General features: G+C 38.9%; 1 protein-coding gene across 8 annotated transcripts; it reads left to right on the plus strand.

Annotated features, from left to right (window-relative positions):
• The first annotated feature begins 48 nt into the window (after positions 1-48).
• FBXO15 (F-box protein 15) lies at positions 49-26,687 on the plus strand. Of its 8 annotated transcripts, XM_080580576.1 has the most exons (12): positions 60-199; positions 2,163-2,295; positions 2,768-2,887; positions 4,727-4,831; positions 8,666-8,689; positions 9,122-9,364; positions 9,640-9,849; positions 11,915-12,044; positions 14,361-14,443; positions 15,372-15,517; positions 21,769-21,893; positions 25,364-26,685. In XM_080580576.1, exons 2-12 carry the CDS (start codon positions 2,270-2,272, stop codon positions 25,631-25,633), a joined length of 1,482 nt encoding a protein of 493 aa, XP_080436702.1. In that variant the 5' UTR covers positions 60-199; positions 2,163-2,269; the 3' UTR covers positions 25,634-26,685. The 8 variants fall into 8 exon arrangements, with proteins under 8 accessions (XP_080436703.1, XP_080436700.1, XP_080436705.1 ...); XM_080580577.1 differs by lacking the exon at positions 2,163-2,295 and having other exon boundaries at positions 49-199; positions 9,754-9,849; positions 25,364-26,687; XM_080580574.1 differs by lacking the exon at positions 2,163-2,295 and having other exon boundaries at positions 49-199.
• Positions 26,688-27,156: the final 469 nt, after the last annotated feature.

Genomic DNA, 27,156 nt, shown 5'->3' on the forward strand with positions numbered 1-27,156 from the left:
GGCAAAGCAACTACAGCGACCGCCATGCCCAGCGCCGCCCCTACGGCCGCCCTGAGGTGGCCGAGCCGGGCATGGCGGCTGTCCCCGGCAGGGCGCAGCGGCGGCGGGGTGGCGGCATGGCGGCGGCGGCTCCTCTCGGTGCCGTCGGACTCGCTCCGCCGAGGTTGTTTGCCCCTTTTGCCGCCGCCGCAGGGCTCAGGTAATAAGTGGTGTCCCTGCCCGTCCTGAGGGGTGTTCTCCCTTTCCTGCCATTGCCCCCCATCGCCAGCCTCACGGCTCCCGTTTCCAGCCCTGAGCTCACCACCAAGCTCTGGCCTCTTCCCTCACGGCCTGGGTGCTCTGCCCTGCCCGGCCACGAAGAGGGTTTTTGGGATGGCTCAGTGGGCGCGATGCTCCCCGAGATGCGCTGCACAGGCCTTCCCGGGTGTAGCAGACAACCACGGTTTAACGTGCAGTTTTCTGCGGTTGCTGCCCTCAGGAGTGCGGCTTAAACCTGGGCTAGGTGCTTGAGCTGAGGGGAGTAGTGTAACCTGCACAAGTCTGCCAAGAGAAGGGCTACATGTCCGAGGTAGTCAGGCCTGTGTAAGAAACAGGACGGCTTCTTTGGGGAAAGTGCGATTCCTTAATCCTTCCAGTGCAGGCTCAGCTTCCAAAAATTCAAAGCACCAAGTTCAGAAGCAAAATCGAGAAAGGAGATTTTTTTACCAACCCTTTTCTATAATCTTCATTGTAATAGCTGTTTCATTCCTCCCCAGTTTTTTTTAACCTGTAACCAAAATAGGTTATACCCACCTTTTAAAAAGACTTTGGAATTGGTAGCAGAGGAATATTTATATATTTATATATATAATAATATATAATATTATAATATAATATATATTATATAATTATAATAATATAATAAAATAAATAATAGAATATTAATAATTATAATATATAATATATATTATAATATATAATATTTATATATTATATATATATATAATATACAGGAAAACATTGCTGTCAATTGTATTTACCCACGGGTATACCACTACATCTGGAGAAGCAGACAGGTTTTGTCACTAATTACAGCTAGACATTCTTTGAAATAGTTTTGTTCCCTGACCAGCACGCAAAAAAACCCCAACCCAAAACAACAACAGCAGCAACCACAAAAACATGTTCACATTGCAAGTACCGCAGGGTATGAAAGTCAAAATACTGGTACAAAACTGAGTCCTACAAATTGAAAGGTAATGAAATAGCAATTGAGGTTGTTGTGCCTCCAAGCTAGAGCATCTTTGTTGCTATAGAGGTAGTTCTGCTGCTGTTGAACTGGACTTTTTTCTAAATCCCTTTAACGGCTTTTGAAAAATGCTGTTTGTTATGGACTCATTCAAGTTGGTTCTTCATCTCATTTTCTAAATGTGCTTGTTAAGAACACCCATCAGTAAAACATTTGCTTGACCTTCAGGGTGTATTTGACATATAGTTACTTTTTTTGTTGCTGTTAATTTTGTTAGTCTATTGCATTTTGGCATCCAAACTGAAATGTGTATGTCTTTCTGTTACGTTTATAACAGCTCCCAGAAAAACTTCAGGGATTTTTTTATAGGGCACAGTCAACAACATAGGATACAGTTGTTCTTTTTTTTTTTTTAGATTTTTTCATTGAGCATAAACTGATTCTAAATCAAGAACAGTATGCATTAAATGTACGTGGTGCCCATTTGCTTCAAAATTAGATTTTTTCTCTCCGACATTAATTGGTTGCTGATAGCCATGGCAGGGTTGACCAGATGTTAGAAAGCCAGCTGGCGTTACAAACCATGGAGCACTAACAGAGTACGTGGGGAGTTGTGCCTGCTGTGTGGAATCACGGGGTATCAGTGGGTATTAAGTGTAAGGATTTGAGGAAGATGGAAACTCCATCTGAATATAAGCGTGCGGTTTGAAGATGGTGTTTGTGATTACAACTTTGAAGTTCTTTATATAGTTCGAGAAATAATATAGTTCTTCCTATCAGAAAAGTGGGAAAACATGTAGCCCGCTGGATTCTAAGACTTTTTGTTAGGAGTATGCAAGGTTACTTTTTATTTAGAGAAAGTAATTTGTATCCAAATTATTGTGTAAAGGAGCAATAAAAGCTTTGATACCCATTTTTCCTGTTGAACTAACAGTTACCTGTCGAGCTGCTAGGATTTTAGCTGGGGAACGTCTGAAGTGAGAATAGAGCCTCGTTTCAAATGAGATTCTGTTGGACGGTCAATGGAATTCTTTTTGAGCCATGGCAGCTTTTGAGAGACTATCAAGGTATTGCTCTATTTGGTATCTTCTAATAGCTTAGCAAAGTTGGATGGCTCAAAAATGCCTCTGGAGTAATGTTGCAAAACAGAAGATTAATACAGGGAGGCTGATTTTTTTGGGGGGTCTATCTGGAGCTTGATTATGGTGCCCGCAATGGTGCAGGTGTGTAATAGATCTCTACCGGATTCAAACTGACCTGGTGGTGCAGCGTCATTCCCTTCTGACTTCTGTGAGAGATTTATCACAGGAGAGAGGCCTGTGAGTTTAAATCTGACATCTTCCCGATGTCAGGTATTTTAGGTATTTTACCTGATATTTTAGGTGATAATTGTTCAAAGCTGTGAACCGATAATAATGAGTTACCATGTGATGTGTTCCCTCAATCCTGTCTCAGTTGAGATGTGGTGTCTAGATGCACATGATATGCATGTTTCTTCATTTTATAATGATGTGACTCCTAACAGTTTTTACTTTCTAGAAATACATCGAGGAGCTTTGCTGCCAGGCCTGGGGAATGTTCTGAAACTGTAAATGCAGAAATTAAAAGTCTATATCGGAGACCTCCCATAAAACCAAAACCTAATATGTGCATTGAGAGGTGAGTATGTCTTCAATGTAAGAGCATAAGAGCCCTCACAGAGTATAAGCAATTTTTTCACTGTGTACAGTTATTAAGTTCATGCATTGGACATTTCCATGTCAGATGTTCCGAGTTGAAAAGGAGATTTGCTTTCCTGACCTACTTTGGGATCCTGAGTTGACCTCAGGACCCAAGTCATGTGAAGCCTTCAGCAACTCCTCTGCAAGTCATGGGATGTGATGATCCTTAAAATAAAAATTCTTGTTGTATTTTGTAAAGAAAACCCAGTTTGGAATTAAACTCTTGATGTTTCTCTTGATGCTTCTTGGTTTTTATAGGTAGTCTTAGAATGGTGGAGTGAGATAAGGGGGAGGAAAGAGGCTGCTGCAAACATGCTGCAGAGGGAATGTTTCTCTCCATTTGACATTGAAAGGTCACTTTTTAAAATAGTTGTGAGTTGTTTTCTTTTTGAAGATCTTTTACATTTCTACAAAAAGCACCTAAGAGTATTTTATAGGGAAGATTAATTCCCTTGTTTTACGCATTTGCAGCTTTCTGTGTTAGTCATTTTTCTGTTTCCCATTGTATAGCCAGTTCCATTCCTTATGTTGTTAGGTTTGTGTGAAAGATGAGAAAAAAGTTTCCTTCAAAAGAAAAATAATGTGGGTGTGAAAACTACTGCTGAGAATTCGAGATCAAGTATATTATTTTAACCAATTTGTAGCTTTTAAAGGGATCATTGCTAAATTTTCTGTGGAATAAATGCAGTAACTGCTTTGGGCTTACGCTGTTTGAATCCTTTCACGTAAATAACTATACAAGTTTTGGCATGCTTGCCTCTCTGTTAGTGCAACTAAATTTCTGAGTTTTAATACAAACCCTGGAGTATTGACATTATTATCATTCTGTGCTTGAAATCTATATAGTTCTGGAATAAAGTATTATAAATCAGCAAATGTTTTAAATGATACAGTTGGAAAAAGAGGCATGGCTGAGGCGTTGACTTTCACAGCGGTTTGTATTTTCAGTGGTGATTTTGATTTGATCATTTTACCGTGCTCTAAAAAAGTTAGAGTATAAAATACTTTTATTCTTTTTTAAACTCTGTGCTGTTACCAGGTACTACTGGATGGGTTTGTCAGTTAATACAAAAAAAATATGGTGTCTTATCTGAAGGCTCTGTTGCACTTCTACTTAGGCTGCAAAGAAACACCACAAGTGGGATTTTGCGGCTGGCACCTGCAGTTCATCAGGCAGCCTGGGAGACACACAGAAGCATTAATGTTTTTAAGGTGTCACACAACTCTTACTTTGAAGTTCACATCTTTCTGTTGACGTAAATTAAAGCTGTGTGAGACCTCTGAGCACATGTGGCTTGAAGATTTTGATGAGGTATAGCATGATCCCACTGTTTGGCTGGGACATTTCTGTGCTGATGCATCCTGAGAGCTGACAGCACAGTCAGGAGGTGAGTGAGTATCTGCAGTTCTGGAAAATGCTGATGGACTGCGTGGTGAAATCATGGTACAAACAGCGAGAGGCTGGAGTTGAGTGAGGTACTTTCTTGTCAGGCTGGGTTGAAGTGTAACGAAAATGCAGACCCATAACTTTTCAGGTAATGTCCTGTGCCACTTGAATAGGTTGTGATGAATTGTTTCAAGCACACGTTTTAGATCAGAGAGACAAATTAGAACCCAGACGTTGTGAATTAACTCTTGAGGTTGAGGTTTCATCTTGGGACTCAAACTGGTAGTTTTTTATCTCTTTTTCTTTTTGCTCAGTTTCGGGGTTAAAATTCTTTGCCATTGTCATTTCTGGAATTTGCAGGCGAGTCTAACAGCATTTCTCGTTTTCCAGCATGCCATCAGAAATGCTGATGAAGATATTTTCCTATCTGGATGCTGTATCCCTGCTGTGCGTCGCTTGCGTGAACAAGCGCTTCTATCATCTGGCCAATGACAAGTAAGGAAAGCGTGTTAGTCTTTCTTGCACAGCAGCTGAGTTTACCTGAGTTACGAGTCTTTCTAATTTAGTTTCACCGATGCCAGAGCACTGGTGCATGTACCTACCAGCAATTACTCTGCTGAAAATGTACTGCGTAGCTCACAGTACAATGTGTTGCATGGAATTCTAGCTGTGCAAGCCCTATTAGCTTTAATGGGAGTTATGAGGCGAAAACTAAATACAGTGCTTTGAAATGTTGCTATTAGCATTTATGCTGTTATAAAATTTGCATATATTTCTGTTTGTATTCATGTGCACCTGTGCTGGGTCATTGATTCAGGCAGCCCTTAGTGGTGTGTAGCCAGTAGCTTTGTAGAATTACAGCTTTCATAACTTCTGAAGTCCAACTTCTTCAGCTCTTTATCATTTTTTTTTTCCAGAGGATTTGACTTAGTCAAGTGATGGATTAGTGGGTTTTATCTGTTGCCCTCTCTGTCAGATTTTGGTGACTTCTAAATGAAACCAAAAAGGGCAAAAGTAAATATTGACAACCTTCTTCTTAGTGATTGTTTATACAGAGCTTAAAAAGAGCCAATATCACCATTGCTTTGTGAAACGATCAAGAAGACAGAGCTTGGTTTGTATGAAGTAACTAGCATTCCTGGGTATCGTTTTTTCCCAGGATTCTGCTGCATTCGTGTTGGTTAAATGAGAAAATCTCTTCCTAAATAGTAAGTTACTGCAACTGGATCTCACTTATTTGCTAAAATTTTAACAGTGAGTCAGTTAATGTTGTCACCTTTAGAACTGATGAATTTCAAGGGAAGGCCATAAACCAGATTTTTTTTTTTTGAGGCTGTCAGCACATGCATGTAGGTAAAAATTGTATAGTTGTTGCAAATTATATATCTTAATATGCTTTTTCAACTTCAGGGTAGTAAGGTAAGGTAAACTCTTTGTGTCTGTTCAAGGGGAACTGATTAATCTGCTTCCATCTCAGCAATGTCCGTTTCCATTTTTTAATCTCAACAGAGATTATTATATAGGAAAAAATGTGATTCAAGAAGAAGATGCTTTCCTTTATCTAGGAGACTGGCTGGTTCTGTAAGATCAGGTCACTTCTTCCTGTTGGATTTCTGTGGATCTTCTTGACTCCCTGAATCTTTTGGTGCATTAACAGAAGTTTAATTTGAAGTCCCTGCGCATCTCTGTGACAAATCTGGTCTTGTTTGTGGACAGAGTGTCTTTCTGAGGATAGTTCTGCCGTCCCGGATGTACTTACTGTCAAGCAGGTTCAATGGCTCTTGATGCAACAGGACTGTCGGTCTTTCAGCATGGCGCATCTGTGATGTCTAATGCTGTGCTTTGTCTTTGGGCTCTTCAAATAACGTCTGCACTTTAATTAAGACTTGGTACTAATGTCTACAGTGTAACCAGTGTAACAGGGAAATATTTCTGTCCCCCCTTTTCCTGCACTCTCCCCCCTCCCAGCATGTAGTAGTGTTCCAGTCTTCCTGTCATGCAGTGTGGAAAGCTCACATAGGTGGTCTGTCTGAAAGCCTGAGGGTTTTGATCACCAGCAGAAGGCACATGTACAACAGGAACCAAGGAGCCAGAGCACAAAGGAAGGTCTTTTAGCCTTGCCCAGACCTTTTTGCCCTTGTGGTCAAGGCTGACAGTGGTGCGTGTCTGGTTCTGGCACTTGAGTTATCAGGAAGAGGTTGGTTTGGCTTGTTGTAGGAGTGTCCAGTAAAGATCCTGAGATGAATATTGACCTTAACACCGTGAGGCAAAAGTGGCACGTATTCTGCTGTCAGAGGCAAATTCATGCTTCCCTGCTGGATGCCTTTTTGATTTGTGTACTCTGCATTCTTCAGAAGTTGAGGATAGAAGGGGCAGTGATACATCCATGAACACTTGTGATTCCAAGTCGCCCTCTTCTCCTCTCCCTCCCTGCCCTGACTGGATTTTTGAGCTTTTTGAACTGATTTCTCTTCTGCTTGCACAATTATGTTATGGGAAAGTAAGAAGCAATATATAACTAGTGAGGAGAAGGGTGGCAGGAATTGATGGATCGCAAATCTGATTTCATTCAACTTACATTGCCAGAGAACTGGATCTTCAAAATGCAGGAAATACCTACTACTAACTCCTGTCTTTTCAGCATCATGAAGCCAGATGACGAATATCCCATTAAAGAGAGGATGTCTGTCTTGGGATGTGCTTTCTAGTTAACAGCAAAGGTTGATAGGGTGATACCTTACTGGACTTTTTAGGCTGAATAAGACCAAATGGATGATACACAGCTTAGCTTCCCCTGATGACAATGTGTCAAGGACATCTCTGCTCTGTTTTCATCATCGAGCAATTCTTGGTTTCTTTGGAGTTTAGATAAAAAATTGTTTCCTTTATCAGAACTATTTAATATTATCTGATAATTGGGTTGTCTCATCTTTTCTGATCTTAGAAGTGAAATATTTTCAATCTTTGTTTTATTATGAGATTGTTCTCCATACTGATTCCTCCTTCCTCTGCCCCCTCTTGTGGATTCTGGGAAAGGTAGAAGCTTGTGTTGAATGTGAACCCTCCTTTACCAGTCATAGAAGCTTATGGGTCTGCGTGTTTTTAAACAGCTTTGACCCCCAAAATGGCAGCAGCAGGCTGAGAGGTCTCTGCAAAATTCCTTGAGTACTTCTGCATCAGTAACAAAGAGTCTGGTTATGGGCATGTGGGGGCTTATTCTCAGTAGCTGATGAAATGAGAATGGTTTTCCTGGACAGGAGGTAGTGGGATGGATGCATTTAGTCCTTGAATGCTTTAATGCTGTAAGGAGGGAGAAGAAATGCATTACAAAGCACATTAGCGTAAGCTTGCCTGGGGATAAGTGAGGACTGGTAAAGGTAATCTTGCTGATAAATTGCAGAGGATTTCTCTTGAGAATTTGATTTCTTTTGCTATTAGTTTCTTTTAGCACGGTTTTGTTGACTGTGTGACTTCAGAAATAGAAATCTAATTCGAAAACGTTAAGTAAGCATTATTGTTTGTATTCTTTTAATGTCTTGTACTCAATATCTCTGTACTGTCCTAGAGATCATTGCGGGTTAGGAGAGAAATGTGACCCCACATTTTTTCTAACAGTAAAGAGATGAATCCGTCGTTCCTGTTGGATGTTTCTTTGATCTTTGTATCCAGAACTCTTCAAAAGAGTGCGGAAGGGGTTGGCATGACAATGATACCTCTGTCAAACATCAGTGATTCTAACTGCCCTCCTCCACCCTCTTTTGTCTGGGTCTGTGTGAGAGACGTGAGGGGTCCAGATTGCTTTTGTTGAGTAAGAGGTATTAAAACACTTGTTTCCTAAGTTAATTTTGTATGATGAGGATGCATCATTATTTTGGGATGGAATTTTCGAAAGCAACTGCTTGAGCTTAATCAGTTTTCATTCAAGTCACAGTGTGTCTGTGTTGTCTCTGAGCTTCATCCTGGACTCTGCGTTTTCAGGAAGACAGACAAGACTTACCTTTTCTTTTTTCCTGTTGATAGCTTTCTTTCAAATCCGTACTTTTACTTTTTTTTTTTTTAAATCTTCTTCAATGAGTGTAAGGGAGAGTCTATGAAGGAAGTAGCAGCGTAAGTTTAGGGAAAGTTTTTGAAAAACATGATCTGGTGTGCTATTGAGAAGCACGAAAGAGTGGGAAGTTCCCAAGATAAAATGATCCTACTTTCTGCAGTACTAGCCAAACATTTTCTTTGTATGTAATTGTGATATTTATCAACCTTGCTGGCATATTCTAAGAATTAATTGGGTAACTAACCCCCCTCCTTTTTTTTTTTTTTTCTTTGGTAGAACAGAAATTCACAAGTGGATCTTACTTGGTATGTATACTTTAGAAGAAGAAATGTGTTCAGAGAGTCTGTGTCCTTTGAGATAGCCTCATAAGCTCATGAGACACGCTGACATCTAGCATCTTTCGTTTCCTGAGCTTTCAGGTTTGCACCAGGGAAGCTGACCTGATATGAGCTGTTTGAAGATCATCATAGGCAAAACTGCACAAACTGTGCCTTTGCATTTTCTTGACTAGTACCTACGAGGCTACACATTCTGGTCTTCCATAAATTCAGATTTAGATTAAGCCCAGTTTGCTGATAAACTAGGACTTTATTTTTTTCTGACAACGTTATGCTTAGTGGTACCTGAGAGCTGCGTATGAGATGTACTTGTATGGCTGAATTGATTTGATGGTTTGTCCTTATAATTAAGTAACTCTTGACATTTATGTTATTCTCCTTTGTATTATGTTTTATCAGTGTAATCTGGCTGAAAATCTATTCCGGTTGTTTTCCACCAAAACGGACAATTTGGAAAACGAAGTCTGTGCAGACAGAAACTGTTTCCTTGAGCTGTGCTCCTATACAGGATAGAAAGCCTGGATACTGGAAGAAAGAATACGTCTTGAAACAAATAGCTGCTATCACAACTAGAGTAATGCAACTTGTTAAACCTGTAGATCCGTATACAGGTCTTCCAAGTAGAATCAAAAAAGCTATAAAGTAAGCAATGCCTTGTCACAGAAGGCATTTACTCTAGAACAATGTACACAATATTAATGCATTTGTAAAGCTGGGGGGAATGAGAAATAGAGCTAAAATTTGCACATCATGAGGTGAAAATATAACTGTAGCCGACTAATGACCTAAATAACAGTTAAAAGAAATTTAAAAACACTGTTAGAAGCATAGTTTAAGCATCGTCATTTTGAGAATCTTTTAAAATATTAATATTTTTTTCTAAACACCCCCGTTCCCTCTGTATTCCTGAATATCAGAGCCTCTGGCTTGAGTTGGATGATTGTTCTAAAGGACAGAAATGGAAAGGAACATGTAATGGAGCAGGCAGACCTGTCATTTAAGGACACATCTGTTACTATATTTTGGTATAGCGCAAGTTGGCCATGCTTAGACATCCTGTCAACCCTAAAATTATTTGGAGTGACTCCATTGCTTCTTGACCAAAGCAAAGCTCCTAGCAAGAATGGGTGAGTTTTTACAGAGGATTTTGTCGTTGTTGTTGTTGTTGTAACTGGTTGATAAAGAGTCTATAGGAGCTATCTAAACTTTTTTTGACTTAACAAATTAATTCTTTGCTAGAAGAGCTCTCTGATCTTCCAAATCCTATGTCCTGCTCATCCACTGGTACAGATTTTTAGCAAAAAATAGATATAATCCAGTACTCTGAGACGTTAATTCATAGGTTAATGCAGCTACTGCCAATACAAGCTACTGCCATACGAACTAGTAGACAGGTCTTGCCTTGGAAAGCTAAATTTGAAGCAGAGATACAAATGAGAATGAAACAAAGTTGTAAATCCAGGAGAATTTAACATGGGACATGTAGATTAGACTGGTTTGTCAGCATTTATATGGCTACAGTCATGTAATCTATGTTATTAACATTTTATTTTTTGAATCTGACAGGTGTCTATGTGAATTTAGGGAACTTAGCGATTGGTTGTGTATGTGTGTAGATAGGAATAGGTGCATATGAAGAAAAATAGTCCACAGCACAATGCGGGATAGGTGTTAGAAATGCTCAGTATAGAAAAGGAAGGATTTGGCTGTTATTTTTATAACTTAAGTATGTATGAGATTTTTCTGGTGTTATTTCATGAGAAAAGATGGCTAATTTTAAAGTGTATATTTGAAGTATGTATCTGTTTGGTTGCTGGAAAGGAATTTTCCACGTCTGTGTCTTATGTGGGGTTTTAGTATATGCGGTATCAGATACACGCTTCTTACACATTAGATTTCAGAAGAAAAGCAACCAAACCAACCACCCAACAAACCAAAATAAAAAAAAAACACAACATATCCCTAGCAGTAGATCTGTGAAAATAGTTTTGTTGATCACCTGCAAAAAAAAAAAAAAGAAAAACAAAAGAAAAACACAAAGTCATGGTTCTTTAGGAAGAAGCAAAGTGCTTGCGTAAGAAGGTGAGAAAGGTAGAAGTCTACCAGCCAAATTATCTGAAGAATGTACTTGTTTCTACCAAGATGATGATTCATACGTAGAAAGTAGTAAAAGAAAACTTTCAGTCAGTTGTTTTATTTCCATAATCATGAGTTGTTAGAGATTGTGAGTATGCATGAAGATGATGATTTCCCAAATATTATTAGAATGGTATTTCAGAATGTTAAGACAAAGAAACTCATGCAAAGATTTTGGGAAAGTATTTGCCACCAGCCTGATTGAGTTAAAGATAGAAAGAGTTAGTGTCCCTTCCCTGCTGCAAGTCCTACAGTTCCAGCCAATGTAAGGAAGTTCCTGTCTGTTTCTGTCTTCCTAGCAGTGTGCAATTGTACAGGATGTACATGGTAATGCTGTGATACTATTGGGAAATCTAGGAACAGTTCTGAATATGTTAGGAGCTTAAGTCTGTGAAGAGTTGTAAAAAGAGTTTTTCCCCATTCTGAGCAGGTGACACAGACTCTACTTTCTTTCTTTTTATGCCTCATTAGCCAATAAGAATGCCTGCAAAGTATGAACTTCAATAAAATGCTGTTAAGGAGCAAAATTGCTTTAATTACAATGAAAAATCTATAAATAATTTTCTCAAAGGAAAATTTCCTCTATTAGAAGCTTGTGATTTATTATATAGGCAGTTTGATTTTCCTTGGAATTTTGCTTCTGTGGAGGGACTTAAATTTGCCTTCTAAGTAGCTTGCTTCATACTTTGAAATATTTCGTGACTCCATCTGGTACCAGCATACTATTTTAACCAAGCGATAAAAAAATCTGTGGATATATTGAAAAAATAGGCAAGCATATCTGTTTATCCTCTCTTTTTTATATATATTTTTAAAGTAGTGTATTAAGCAATCCTATGGTGGCATTATTTCTCTTCCTCTTAGCTGTTGAGATCCTGCCAGTATGTTGTGTTTGTTTAGAAGTAGTTTATTGCTGTGCATGCTGAATGCTTTGAAAAGACGTTTCCTCAAGTGCTGTTAGTCAGAACTTCAGAATTAAAAATGAAATTTGACTCAACTTTTACATAAATAAAGAGCCATAATCTTGTTGCTATATGCTGTACGTTCTTTTCAAAGACCCCGTCGACGCTCCCTAATTGCTGAATATGATCTTTCTAACCTGACTGAAAGTAATGTCGCACTTGGGGCCAATAAGCTTGTCCAGCTCTTCAGTCTGAATCCTGGACTCTTAGTAGGACTTTGGAAGGTAGGGTAACATTTTTATTTCTGTACTTTATTGTGACTTGATATTTTTTTTGTTCCTCCGCCCCCCCCCCCCCCCTTTTTTTCATCTTTCTTTTCTCTTTGGATTTAAAAGTTCTTGTCTAAATTAAAAGCAGGAAAATACAGGTAGGGGCAGCAAATTGATGATTTTTTGTATTTTAAAGAGCTTTCACAGGCATATCCATACTTTCCAAACAAAATATCTTCTAAGTGAAAGAACAGTTATGTATCAGTATATTAGATACTATAATGATTTTATTTCTGTGATGGGTTGTATTTATTTTGCAGTCTTCACATGTCAAAGTTTGATATCCCAAGGACATTCTAAGTAGAACAGTTTGAGGAGGTTGGTGCTTCTTACCCCCCGTTGTCATTGCTTGCCTTGTCCCTTTTACTCAAAGTGATAAATTCCCACAAAGCAACGTGGAAGCTAGTTGCTTCCTTCAGTCTATATCACCAGGTAATCGTATACCGTGCCTGCAGAAGGAATGCTGTAAATAGTGCCCTTGTGGGGACATGCGGTTCTTGGTAGTAAGTGCCTAAGTGAAGTGTCTATGTTCGGGGTCAGTCTGTAAGCTGTATGTAGAGATGGGCATCTTTAGAGAGCAGCATAGAACATCTAGAGCAGCATCCGGCTCTGAAGGAATCTGCATCTGTGCACTGGATACACTGGGCCTGGAGTTGTGTGTGGTTAGGCTCTGTGGAAGTTTGTCTCAAACTTTCTGCTCTTGGGTTGAATTCTGGGGTGGCAGCCCTTCCTTGCTGCCCAAGCTGTGGCAATGAGGTAGGTTTAATGACGTTATTTGCCACTGGCAAGGAACTTCTCTCAGGGAGCCTGTGAAAGTTGCTCGAAACTGTTCTTATTTTCAACTGGAAACTCTTGCTACCTCAAATGTACCTAGTTACCAGAGGGATTGTTTAAAACCACAGAAGGAATATATGTTTCACCCTTACTTAAACGTGTCCATTTCCTAGAAATCTTGGGGCTGGCTGACCTGTGCAAGCCTATTGTTGACTGTCTCAATCTCTGAAGGGCTCCAATAACTGAACAACCATTTCCTTTGGATATTCAGATGTTATTTAGTAGATTGGCGTCCCTGTGTTGCTGTCCCTATGGTTTTGTTAGTGTGTTACCTCTTCCTGTCCTTGGAAAAAGAACTCTTTCAGCACCTGGAAATAGTTCAGAAAAAAGTTCCACTAAATTGTTAACCTACCGAGTGTTTCTCTCTAGTATATTTTTCCTGCTTAATTTTCTTCACAGCTGTTCGTACTCTCCATGTGGGCAGAGTAACATTAGGCATTTAACTGTGGATGGGTGTAATAATCATAAATGCCAGACATCTTGGTTTTTGCACATAGCTTAGCAGTGTAACAGAAATGGTTGATGCTGGCAGTTTTGACAACCAAGGACAGGTTATGTGGGCTTTCTTTTATTTGGATGGAGAAAGGCTGAGAGACGCTGTGACTGATAAACCTATTTCATATCTTTTATAGCATTAATTTTGCATTACAAAAGTATGGGAGTAGCTAAAAAAATTTTGTGCGTGGGTATCACAGAGAGATGAAACAATAGTTGCCTGCTTTTCAGGGGTCTAATAGACTGGTGACAGTGAACACTTTTACCATTGGTCTGTGGATTTGCAAATGTAGGACTTACAAATGTATTTTTTCTTAAAAAAAAAAAAAAGAGCTGAAATTATAGCACTCTGTGATCTTGAAGTAGATAGATACCTTTGGCTCTATTTAGTTCTCACAATGAGCTTTCAAGTTTTCTTTGAACCATTTAGGCTTATGGAAGGCACGTCTCACCCTTTTCCCAGGAGTACATAATCTGGTGAAGACATCTAGGGTTTTGCTTTGAAATTCAGTATTTCTATTAAATAACTCTATATTCCTCACTGTTAGCCCGCTTTACAAATAGTTCCTTACGTTTGCTGCTCAGGTATTTAGCAGCTGGGAATAAGGTCTGTTTGCTTATTTTTAGTTATCCCTTTTGAGGTGATAAGTAGAACCTGGAGAAGTAAAACTCATTGATTTTTGCTGATAACTTTTTGCCACGGCGTTTCCCTGCTGTTCCCCAGAATGCAGAAATGCTGTGATTTTTTACCTACATTCTGTACTCCCATGAAAAGAGTTGCAGTTATAGGAGTATTTGCCCACGTGTTAAATCATCCTGCCATTATTACAATAACTAGCAGAGTAATAAGCAGCATTTATCTATGAATTTTAATGCTCAGGAAGACCTTGTGAAAAAGAGTATTTCTAGATGAAAATACATCTACTTTAATTAACTTTTCAGGGAAAAAATGAAATTGCTTTGGTTATGGCAAGTCTTCATTATCATCAACTTCTTGAGAGAAGCACTTTGGGGTCTGCTACTGTGTAAGTTTTTTTTCCTCCTCTGTGGGTAATAAAGATAACCTTTTGAGTAAAACTTTGGGTTTTAAAATGAGAATTGGTTGCTGATAAGAGGTTTGTATTTAGGCAGTAATTGACCATTCTTGTTCAATATTAACAAGTTAGGGCAACTGTATACAAAGATGTAGAAATATTTTTATACTAAAATGTTGTCATTGTTATGTTATTAGGCATTGTTATGCTATTTGTTTTCCAGTGTATAATACCTGTTTACACACTATAAATGGTTTGAAAATATGAGAGGGTTTTTTTTTTTTTTTTTAGCATAGAGAATGATTTGGGGGTTTTAATTACCGCTTATCCCACCCCCTCAACTTTCTGCTCAGTTGTATGTGCTAGTGGTAGTTTTATGCGCCTTCTATAACTTAGTATGACTCTTTTCACACAGAAGGTAAGACTTAATGCAGTCTCAGTAACAAAAAGGTTGAGTTTTGTTGCTCGGTTGCCTCTGGCCTTTGGGCTCTTCTGATCATTTGTGTGCAGTAGTTTATTAGGCTTCGTACAGACAAACTTATTGAATAACTGATGTTCTAGAGAAGCTTTTAGTTAGTTGGCTTTTAGATTTGTAGTTAAGATGATGCATTTTTTCTATTTGTGTAAACAAGTCCATATTTTGGAGTTTTACAGATTTACCTTTTAAATTTGACTGTCATATTTACTGCCTTTGGCTAGACTGGAGAGCTTATTAGTAAACTATTAAACAAGTATGATGAACTAGAGATGTTTGACTTTCAAAAGCATTAGCAAAGATGAAAATTTGTATTTTGTAATGTTTTTTTCCCCCCTCCTATGACCTCTCATAAAATGATCCTATCAGTGCAGGCTACATACTGTATCCCTTTCTTTTAAGTCATTCCCTGTTTCTTAATTCCATGTGGTTTTTTACTTAAAGTCAATATGTCCTTCCACCTAACAAACCTATACTGGATGATGTTGACCCAGAATATGGACTGCATGACTACGACCTACATCTCGATATGCACAGTGGAAGCTGTACTTACCTGTGTGGAACATTCAAGAGCCTCTTTTGCAGAAAAGGTAGAGCTGACAGAACAGTAATGTCTGTTTTTAAAATGATCCCTGCTGCTATGCTGCCCCACTCAGATTCAGTTTCTCTCTTCTAAGGGAAGAAATTGAAATGGATTTTTAGAGTAAGCTATGTTGGTTTTTTTGTTGTTGTTTCGTTATTTCTTTATATCTGCATGGTGTGTGGTGAGGTGTTGTAAGCTTGCTCTGTGTGAAGTCTGTCCAGTATTACATTAACATAATGTCAGACCTGAGCTATAACATCTGCAAATTGTCAGGATATTTTTGTTTGGTTCAGTGTTGAGATAATAATGCAGCGGCACAGCTTTTCATGCGGGCAGATGTTCGTACCTACTTATTTACTGTAAAGGAGAGTGAATTTGTCCCTACACATTCCGGGGACATGTTTTTGTAGAATTTTTCTCAAGTATACTTTACGTACATTATCAGGTCGAATATTTAAATATGTCTGTAGGAGATTGTGTGGACTTTAAGATTTATAGCTTTTATTTAGTTCAAGTTTAAGCTTGCCCTTTCTGACATTTTTCAGTTCCTCTTTGTTTTAATAAGACACCATTAGCCATCCTTATTGTTCATGTACAACCCAACTTAATAATTCACTAGGGTTTCGCCAAAAATATGGATGATCTTTCTTTGACTTGACTTTAACACAGCCCTGCCTGCAGCTACGCTACAGCTGTCTTACTATCAGCAGAGTCCCAGGGTACGAGTGTTGCTCTAAGAATAAAAGTCCTCCCGGGGTAGCTGTTACAATCCTGAATAAGCTTTATCAGCAAAGATCTCTTCTGCTGGCGTCTTAAATTCACAGTAGAACTTCATGTGATGACAGAGGGCTTTCTGTTTATTTCTTCATCCTGTAGCTTATGCAGATACAGCTATGCCAACAAATTCTGTGAAGCTGGCTAGGGATGCGTTTTTCTTGGTGGCAATTAATGCAAAGTCTTTACGTGTGCTCATAAGTAAATACCGTAGCTTGTTAAAGCTGAGCTTTAATGATATAATATGCCTGCTGAACAACTGAGTGCCCCAATGACAACTACATGAATGGCAAAACTGTAGAAAACATAAATCTTACTCGTTTATTGCATAAGATTCAGTTTTTCAGTGAATTTTTTTAAAATAGCAGGTCCCAGCAAATCTGGTCCTTTCCCTATCCCCGATAGTGAAAGTACTGATACAGAATACAGAAAATAATTACTTATTCAAGCTTAAATATTCTTCACAACTCTTAGATCTTAAAAAATGAAACACCGTAAATTAATTATTGCTTCCCACTATTCTTCTAACAACAGTACTAATGAGCCTTCTGGTTTCAGAAAATACTGTTTTTAAAGAGGACAGTAGAGGGCACTGCTACCAGGCTTGACTGCTTCGCAGTGCTGTAACAAATAGAACTGTCATTTGGACCGTAGGCTGGTATGCAGCATTGTAATCCTTTGAATTTGAAACATGCATGTTTTCAGATTCCCTGAAGCTCCAAGCTTGAAATACGAGAACACTTATAAGGATAAAACTTCAGTGAATTTCTAGCCGTGAAGCAACAGAAATCTCTCCTGAGACGTTGTTATTACAGGAGTCCTCTTTATGCCCTCAGAAAAAGAATAATTTCTTCTGTAAACTGGCCAGGGGGTGTGGGTGGATTTTTTTTTGTTTGTTTCTTTGTGTTTTTGAGGTGAATGTTACATTTTGTTCTATAAAATTGAAAATTTTAGGCTCCTAGCAGTACAGCTGCACAAGAGAGCAAAATGTGAGACATCTGCTTTGTTGGTATCATTTTTTTTTCCCCACTTAGGAATTATTTCTGTTAAAGATTAAGCTGATCTTTAGGCAAGTTTTTGTAGCAAATGTCCGGGACCTAAGGTTGTGATGCCATCTCACTTTGATAGTTAGAGAATCTGTTTTATGATCACTGTTTTTTTCTGGGCTGTTTTGATTTTGTGTCCTCTAACTCTGTGAAGTAGTCACTGCATTCTGCTCTCAGAGGACATCAGCCAGCTGAAGCCACGGTTCTGCAGGCAACAAGCTCATCTGTTGTCTTTTTTCTTCCATATACTTGTACATTAATAACCATCTTCTTGTATTTGATGGTTTACACTTTGTTTTTAGGCTCCATTTAATGACACACTTTGTCTCATTCCCTCGGATGACCCTGGAGTGTGGAGGTTTCAGACATAGTGAGAAGTCTTGCTATTTCTTAAAATTCTCTACCCAATCCACATTTATTTTAAATTATGAATGTGATGTGCCAATGGCAGTTTTCACAGTCTAAGACACAGATCAACTGTGAGTTATTATACTGAGGTTTTACTTATTTATTTGTTTACATTTTGAAGCTATAGACAGTGCTAGGTTACCAGGGAAAGCCCATTTGTTATTCCACAGAGCTACTGATTTATTTGTGCAAGTTCAGTTTTATTTTTGTTTGCTTTTCGTTAGTGCCCATTACTGCTGTGTTCATTCTCGCTGCTCTGTTTTCAATTCTTTCTGCAAGATTCAGAGCATTAAATTAAAAAAGTTATATCACACTTCATTGAACCAAGTAGATGGACTGTGTATGACTTCAGATCTTTTTTTGTTCTTAATACTTGCACTGCAGTAGCTAGCTGTTTTGGAACCCTGTTTTGGCTGTTTTTTAGCATTTTATGCTTCCTTCCATTTAAACTGAATTGCTAATATGGTCTTGTTGACAGATACTGTAGGGTGAATATGCTAAAAGCTTTCAAATTGAATGTATTAGAAAACTTCTCTTGTTTTCAGGAAGCTGTGACAAGCTTTTCATATGACTCATCCAGAAATCATGAATACTATCACTAAACACTCTGCAATGTATTTACCTAGTTCTTCATCTGTTTAAGTATAGCTTTGTTGGTACTATATGGTACTTTAAGCTTCGGCTTCTCAGTGTTATTCCTGTTTGATGTCAGTTGTGCTGTGCCTGCAAAACATAATGGAGTGATTTTTGTGTGTTTAGAGCACTTGTAAGATTAGTTTGCAAAATATCCCATTACGTATTTGGAATGTTTTTGCTTGACCTTGAAGATTGATTTGGAAAGTTAAATGACCATTTCAGCATGGTAAGTCTTGTTGTTGCCACCAGAATTAGCATTAAACACAGCCTTATCTGTGACAATAACAATCAAACTATAACTTACAACAAGGCTTGGTTAGCAAATCAACCTTGCTTGGCTTTTAGCAAAAATAAGTCCCTGTGAACTATTGGGTTATTTCTTTCCCTGAAGTTTGAGTACATGTTGTACGTTCTCTATATTGGTATTCCCTTTATTTGGAAGTACCTGTTCCCTTTAAGCTGTGTTGACTGAAGTTGATTTGCTGTTGATTTGCTGCTCTACCTGTCTCACATAAACTCTGAACTGTAAATATTATAAGGGTACCAATGAAACAAATTACAGATCAGGTTGAAGAGAACCCTGTCCGATTTGCCTCCTCCATGTTTAATATAGCTTGATTTGCCCTTTAATTTCATTTTCTTTCTTATCTGACTGGGATGAGGAAGGGGACATGTACGTAATTAGCACTTTGATTCTTGCTAACTTCTAGTAGTACATTTTCTTTCTTATGGATACGAGGACTAGCTTTTATATTAAAACAGAAAAAGTTACAAAGATGGGGTTAACTAACCCATGTGTAATTAGCTGTCAGATTGCTGTTCCGCATTGCCTCTTTCCATTCTGGTTTGGAGTTGAGAAATATTTGCAACAGGCAATTTCCAACGTACATTGTAGCCAGGTGGTCCCTCTAGCAATGCGGTAGTTCATGTTACTAATATTGTGCAATAACAGTGTTGTGCTTAGCTTCATTAATTTATTAGTAGTATGAGTTGTTGTTTTTTTTTTCAATCTGTCCTTATTCCATTAAAACTTTCATTTGTTTTGAGTAAGTGAGAAGATTAGCTGCATCCATTCAAATCTGAATTGCAGATAACTGAATAGCTCTTTGGAAAAAAATGCTTGTTGCCTGATGTCATTTAAAATCTCTTGTGTAAAAGCTCATCTTTAAGTTCAGGCTCTTAATGTTCTCTTTGTAAAGCTTGAATATTCATCTTGAATGAAATCTTGTCATTGGATTTGATTTACTGAAGTTTGGAGCTGAACCATATGGGTAGGTATCACCCATACTTAACGCCTCTTTTTTGCACATTGAGCTGGATCCTGGAAGTGAATTCTGCTTGTTCTTTCCTCCCCTTCTGCTGGTGAGGCCACACCTGGAGTGCTGTGGCCAGTTCTGCGCTCCTCAGTACAAGAGAGTCATGGAGCTACTAGAGAGTGTCTGACAAAGATAATGGTGGGACTGGAGCATCTCCAGTATGGGGAAAGGCTGAGAGAGATGGGACTGTTCAGCCAGTGGGAGAAAAGGCTCCAGGGGAATGCTATCGATCTTTATAAATACCCGAAGGGGTGCAAAGAGGATGTGGCCAGGCTCTTTTCCACGGTGCCCTGTGATGGGCACAAACTGTGTTACAGGAGGCTCCATTTTAACATCAGAAAGCACTGCTTTGCAGTGACTGAGCACTGGCACAGGTTGCCCAGAGAGGTTTTGGAGTCTCCCTACCTGCAGACATGCAAAAGCTGGCTGGACAAGATTCTGGGCAACCTGCTGTAGGTGGCGCTGCTTGAGCAGGGGGGTCGTACAAGATGACTTCAGGGGTCCCCTCTAACCTCAACAATTCCGTGATTTTCCTTCAACCACACCACATATATTCTGGTCATAGTCAAGATGGTTCGACTGTATTCACACTCCTGTTCTAGACAGTGTCGGTACTGAGCTATCTGCTGCTTCTGTCATGTGTTGAGCTGCTTTCCCCACACAGTAAGTATTCTTTGGTCTCCCTACTTGCGTGATGTCTTTTCCAGCATTGATCTGTGGTCAGGCATCTCATGGGTGTTGCTTGGTCCCACAGTACCAATTCAGAGAAATTTCTGGCTTTTGTGGTAAACTATGGGCTCAGCCTTTTTCTGTCACTTTGCCTCTAGCAGTCTGCCTTCAGCAGCCACCAGGCAAAGGCTTTTTGCCTTTATGATGTTGCTTCTGTCTTCAGCCTCTTGCTGCTACTAGGCTTTATTGATGGAGAACCATGGGCAAACAACTTCTCTCTTTTATGCTTTTTTGCCACTTGTATCTTAAACCAGTTCCTTCAGTTATCATCTGGATTCTGCTACTAGATTGTAACAAGCTGTGTTTTTTTTTTTTTTTTTTTTTTTTTTTTTTTTTTTGTGGGAATTCCTTGTTTCCTTTCTACCTGCCTCATGCGAGTATTAGTTATTTTTTGGTTCTGTTCCCTGACCCCCCCCCCCCCCCATTTTTTCCACTTTCATGTCCCTAGTGCCTTCCATCTTTATTTAAATAGAGTTAGTATCTGTTGTTCAAATAAGTTTGTTGAAGGGAAGTTCTGCTAAGAAACTTGCTTCTGTCATGATGGGGTGCATTTTTTGTAATCAGAGATCTTGCTTGTTTAGATATACCCGAAACTATAAGTGCTACACCTTTGGATTGCCTGTTTATTTTTCTTCCAATAGCAGGAGAAAAAAAAAGAATAAAAAAAAAGTCAGTCTCTCTCTGGGAGGAGAGGAGGACATAGCAAAGAAATAGTTATGTTTAATAATAATAATAATAAAGTGATTTTAATAATTCTGTGAAAGAAGAGAAAGGAAGCTTAAAAAAAATCATTATTTAAAAACGATATTCAAATCAGGGTTTACTGCTTGTCAGTTTAAATAACCCAATATGCTTTCCAGGAAGGACCGATTGTTGTCCTTGTTTCCTATTTTGTAGGGTTATTTGAAGAACCAGACAGAGCAGAGAAATTAAAAAATAAAGGGGGGGGGAGGCAGGAGGAAGGTATTTCAGCATTTACTTCATGTTTTATATGTTGAGTTTAACTTTTTGGGGGCAGGTAGCGATGGAGGCGCTGGTGGCATATGACTGAAGTATTAAATACGGAATGTAGTCCTTACATCCGTGTGTAAGCCCTTTGGTGGCCTTCAGATTTTTATACGCAAATCAAAATTATTTTAGCTGCTGCTTCTACTGTGGATCACAAAATCAAAGCCCTGAATTTTGACTTAAGTTCTCCATAATGTACTGGATAGCTAGCTGTTGGTGTACGTCAGAGTTCCTCACAGGTGAGCAGGTGGCAAGTAAAGTAAAGAGAGAGAATATTTAAAGTGTATTTGACTGGGTTTGATTTGCAGATGTATAATATTATATATTGTTAATATTTTCAGGTGACATTGAAAATGGATATTTAAGGCTCACAGTTGTAAGCTTAAAGGATAATGCGAAGCATGTGCCTCTTATTGGGACAGTTGGCTTATCCTGGGAAACAGATGCCTTTAAAGGCAATGTAAAGGTCAGTCAGAAATACTTGTTGTTTCTGGAAATGTTCATCTCAAAATAGAGTGATGTTTATGCATCCTGAATATGCTGTTTTTTAAAATGTTTTATTTGTGGAAGGTTATGTCTCCTAGAAAAAAATAAAAAGTAATTTAAGTATTGTAAAAATCATGTGAATGTTGAGAAAAATAGTTCAATTATTTCTGTTCTGGAGGATCTGTTGCATGATAGATCCAGTGTGCGTGTGTGATGATGACTGCAGTGCTTTTGACTTGCTGAAAATGTTGTGTTTGACCAGCATTGCCTGGAGGCACTGGACAAAAAATGTGCTGCAGATGTGCCTTTTCTTTTTTCCTTGCAGGCAATACATCGTGACCCCCAGGGAAATACTGTGCAGTTCTGTTGTTGTGTGTATGTGCAAGGAAAGTTAGAAACTGTTGAAGAATATTAAAATGGCAGTGGACACAGGCAGAGATTGCAGCCCACATTCCCACAGTCAGAACCTAGCTCTTGACTCATACAAATGGGGTCGCCTGGGTTAAAAGTTGGTATTATAGAGGAGTTTTTTACTTGTCCTCCTTTATAAAATTCCTAAAAGAATGATTTTTAAGAAAGATTAAGAGTAGTTCTGTAGATTTTGCAATAGTGAAGGCACATATTTTTAAATGTACTTCAGCTGCATGGATATTTCAGAAGTACCAAAAATACTAATAAAAGTAATTTAAGTGCTACTGAAAAAAAAAAAGATTTTGTTCAACTTTTGTTCAATATTTTGTTGATTCTGGCATCTACTTGAAAAGAGTAAAACAATTAAGAAAGTTACCCTTCTTCTAATGCTGCATTAGGGTGAAATGAAATACTGTCTGATAATATTTTGCTCATAGGCATTAACATACTTGTTTTATAGTTTACAGCGTCAACCAGCTGTCCTGTGCAACAAGGAATATAAAATTTATCATTAAAACTTAGTAACCTACGTGTATCTGTTGGGAGCATCAACTGCTTGCTGTTGAGTTTGAATCAGTTTCCATTCGGTTTTCCCTCTTTAATTAGTTGTAGCACTTTTTTCCTCACATTCCTTGTTGACAAGCTAGTTCACTTGCATTTTTTCCGTCTCAGTTTGTACCAGGCTGTTTCGTGGTAGGTGTTTGTTTTCAAAGAACAACAAATCCTTTCCCTGTGTATGTTAATAAGACTATTGTATATTGGCAAGTAGAAGGAATTCAAGCTAACAAGAAAATGCTTTTAAAAATAATTGTTTGACATCTTTCTTTAATGGCTATGAATGTTCAGTGAGAACCATAATGCAGAATACATGCTTTTCTTTCTTAGGCTTCTGAAAAAGTTTCGCTTGAACTGTTTTTATTTTATATCCCATTAAGTTTATTTGACCTATACACATGCTTAAATTTAGTGGGATCTTGGCATATAATGTGCTTCATTTGCCTGAAAAGTGTATGATGAGATATAGGAATTCTTGTTGCTCTGCTGGGCAGATATCTGGAAATTAGGTAATTTACAGCTGCTAGGCAGGATTTTTTTTCTTCCACAAAAATAATCGTAAGTATCACATAAAAGTCTGGGAAATTAACTGTCAGAGGAAACAGAGAGCTAAGCCTGCAGTCTAGTTTAGCTCTGTCCTGTGTGTTTGCAGCATAAGTTCTACTGAATATTTGCTTTTAGGAAAAAAAATAAATCATATCAATCTTTGTTAAACCCCTCATTTTATGGTGAGCGCTTGCCCATGTCAACGCACAGCTGTGGGTAGAATTCAATTTAGCTTTTGACATAAATCTCTAAAGCTCTTAAAACATGTGAAGGCCAAATAAAATCAGTGACAGGAACAGAATATGACACTATTTTGAATTTATTTGAATTTTCTCTGGTACTTCCAGGAAAAGAAGCCTTTTTTTCTGGCACTTCTGGGTATTTTATGGAAATTGAAGTACTGAGAGTTTGGAATATGTAGAGAAAAAAAAGATTCACCAAATGCTTAAGGCCACCCTGCTTTACTGTTCACAATTGGCCTTTGAAATGCAAGATATCAGACCAAAAAATAGTAGCTCTTAGAACCACAGAATTATAGAACCTTCTAAGTGGGAAAAGATCTTCAAGATAATGAGGTCCAACCACCAACCTGACCTACCCAGTCCCATTGCTAAAGGATATTCCCAGAAGACACTGTATCTTCTGAGCCTCTTGAACTCAGTAACACTTGTAAACACGGACCCACTGTGTAAGATACCCACCAAATTTTACACAGTGAGGAACAAGGACTCTGCCTGCTGGCAGTGACTAGAACACAGGTAACACCATCTCAGTAGGGCGATGGATCCTTTACAGTACATATTCTTCCACAGAATTCACTGAAGACTACTTTGTTTCAAGTATATTTATAGGTCATATAAATTATTAAATGATCATCAGATTTGGTTTGAATTGTATATTTGCAGCATAGGCTATAATAACAAACTTAGGAAAACTTTATAGGTCACACTACTTTGTAAGGTTTTGCCATCTGCTTGGTATTGTTTGATTAAACTTCAGTTGTAGTGAAATAATTGTTAAAGCTACATAAACACAGCTATATAATACTGTGAAATAAAGCATTCCAAATTTCTTTCTTGGCATGGAATTTGTGATGTTGCTTTGTTTATGCTTTTGGAACAAATTATGCTCTGAGGAATAATACATATATATATATATAATGTAATTATATCATCTGATTGACTGTTGATTCAGAACAGGTGAGAATAGATAATAACTGCTATTAACAGTGATATACAGCCTGTATGCTTTTAAGGCACATATGTGAAAACTTCACTTTGTAAGTGGCCAAGAATTGCCACCTTGATTTTAGCCTTAGAAAGCGATGTAGTTGTGTAGTGTTGAGAATGTTTATTTGCAACATTTTTTAACAGGAAGAATTATTTGGAGGAGAAGACAATGTATTAATAATACCTTTTTGGGAGTTGACGCTTGCAGCCATTCAGAGAGTGGCCTTTCATTTATAGCTGGCGTATAGGAGTAATTGTGTTTTTTTGGCTGCCTTAGGGCTTGTCTCTTTGAATGTTTTTGCAAACATTGCTGCATTCACAGAAGTTAGTACCTTAGTTTAAACCTAAGTTTCTCAGATTGAAAGGACTATCATTATTTGAATGGGAAGGTAAGTAATTATTTTGAACCACAGATTTTAAAGGCTTAAAAAATCTGCAAGAAAAAATGTCTGATTTAGGCTGACAGTGCAACTTTCTGTTTGGCAGGACAGTTTTTAATGCCGATAGGATGCACTTTTGATTTCTGTAAGAAACCTCTAAGTATCTGTTGACTTGCAATAGTCAGAACACTATCAATTATATTTTGCATTTTTAGCCTTCATACCAAAATTTGCTGTCTATCGAACTTTTAGTATTTCTCCCTAAACTCAGGGACAGAATTTACTGTGCCATGGCATAGGAAAGTAATCTCCTCTGTTTGTGTTTGTAGGACTGTTACGTGATGGATGTTACTCTCTTGGATGAAACTCGAAAGCCCTTCTGGTGTTTCAGTGCCCCAGTCTGCATGGAACTGTCTTCCAAGGCGTCCAGCCTTTATGACTACATGGGTTGCGTCTATACCACAGACTATGCAGATTCAGAGGGTAAAGTCTGTGTTGAGTTGGTATGGCTGGAAGAAACCAAAGAGTATTTCATAGTCAGTCTGGTGCTTTACGTGAGCACTGAAAAGGTTAATAACTGGTATGGAACAAACTACTGATGTAATTGGGGTGTTAATTTCCTTGCATTAATAAAGGAAAAAAAAAATATTTTTTTCATGTTTTAAGATTTAATGCGAGTGAAGTAAATTGTGTTCCTGCAAGTTTTGTATCTTTCAGTTTTTCAGTAACAAGTGCAATTGCATTTTTTTAATTGGCATAGATGAGATTGAAGAGAGATGTTGATATAAATTAATGTTGTTTTTTTTTTCTCTGTTGAACATCCCATGGTTAGTCTGTTCCTGGTACTGGGCATATGGAAATTATTTTTAGGAATAATTATTTTATTGGCACATTTTAATATGGTAATAAATTTCTTCTTGTGAGAGCCATACTGTGAAGAAGCTTTTGTGAGAGCATTCACGTTTATGTCTGTGCGGTGGTTTCACACTTATGGCTACCTAAGCTCTGCACAACCACTCTCTCACTCCCCTTCCTTATCAGAACAGGGTGAGAAAATATGATGAAAAAAAGCTCATGGGCTGAGATAAAGTCAGGGAGATCACTCATAAGTTACCCTCATGGGCAAAACAGACTCAACATAGGGAGATTAATATAATTTATTCCCTATCACTAGCAGACTAGAGCAGGGAGTAACTAAAAGCAAACTACAAACACCTTCCCCCCATCCACCCTCTTCCACCTCCTCCCCCTGAGCGGTGTAGGGGAGGGGGGAATGGCAGCTGTGGTCAGTCCCTAACACTTTGTCTCTGCAGATCCTTCATGGTCACACTCTGCCCCTGCTCCACGTGGGGTCCCTCCCACGGGAACTGAGCCTGCAGGGGCTCCCCACAGGCAGCAGCTCTTCAAGAACTGCTCCCACACGGCTCCGTACCACGGGGTCCATCCCCCAGGAGCAAACTGCTCCAGCACGGGTCCCCCACGGGCGGCAGCTCCCCCCAGCTCTCCTGCTCCTGCGTGGGCTCCTCTCCACGGGCTGCAGCTCCGGCCCGGGGCCTGCTCCTGCGGGGGCTCTCCATGGGCCGCAGCCTCCTCCAGGCTACATCCACCTGCTCCACCGGGGGCTCCTCCATGGGCTGCAGCGTGGAGATCTGCTCCGTGTGGGACCCATGGGCTGCAGGGGGACAGCCTGCTCCACCGGGGGCCTCTCCACAGGCTGCAGGGGAACTTCAGCTCTGTGCTTGGTGCACCTCCTGTCCTCCTTCTGTGCTGACCTTGGGGTCTGCAGGGCTGCTTCTCACTCCTCTCTCTCCCAGCTGCTATTGCACAGCATTTTTTTTCCCTTTTCTTAAACACGCTCTCCCAGAGGCCCAAACAGTGTTGCTCAGTAGCTTGGCTCTGGCCAGCACCAGATCCCTTTTGGAGCTGGCTGAAGCTGGCACTGAGCTGACATGGAGGGCAGTCGCTGGGTTCTTCACAGGGGTCATCACTGCAGCTCCTCTGCTACCAAAACCCTGCCACATAAACCCAATACAACCTACTAGTAAAACAGCATGTATACTGTTCCCTTCCGATTCATTAGTGTTATTGGTAAATAACATGTTCTGACAGGTTTTGTTAATTT

This window comes from Anser brachyrhynchus (assembly GCF_964034855.1).
Source record: "Anser brachyrhynchus genome assembly, chromosome: 2".
Classification (NCBI taxonomy): Eukaryota; Metazoa; Chordata; class Aves; order Anseriformes; family Anatidae; genus Anser; species Anser brachyrhynchus.

What these genes read in the sequence shown, in the direction of transcription:
- FBXO15 (XM_080580574.1), top strand. Translation starts at nt 72, where the DNA reads ATGGCGGCTGTCCCCGGCAGGGCGCAGCGGCGGCGGGGTGGCGGCATG. An exon ending in CCTAATATGTGCATTGAGAG is followed by an intron (nt 2,888 to 4,726) that starts GTGAGTATGTCT and finishes CTCGTTTTCCAG; the next exon opens with CATGCCATCAGAAATGCTGA. An exon ending in AAAGCTCCTAGCAAGAATGG is followed by an intron (nt 9,850 to 11,914) that starts GTGAGTTTTTAC and finishes TTCTTTTCAAAG; the next exon opens with ACCCCGTCGACGCTCCCTAA.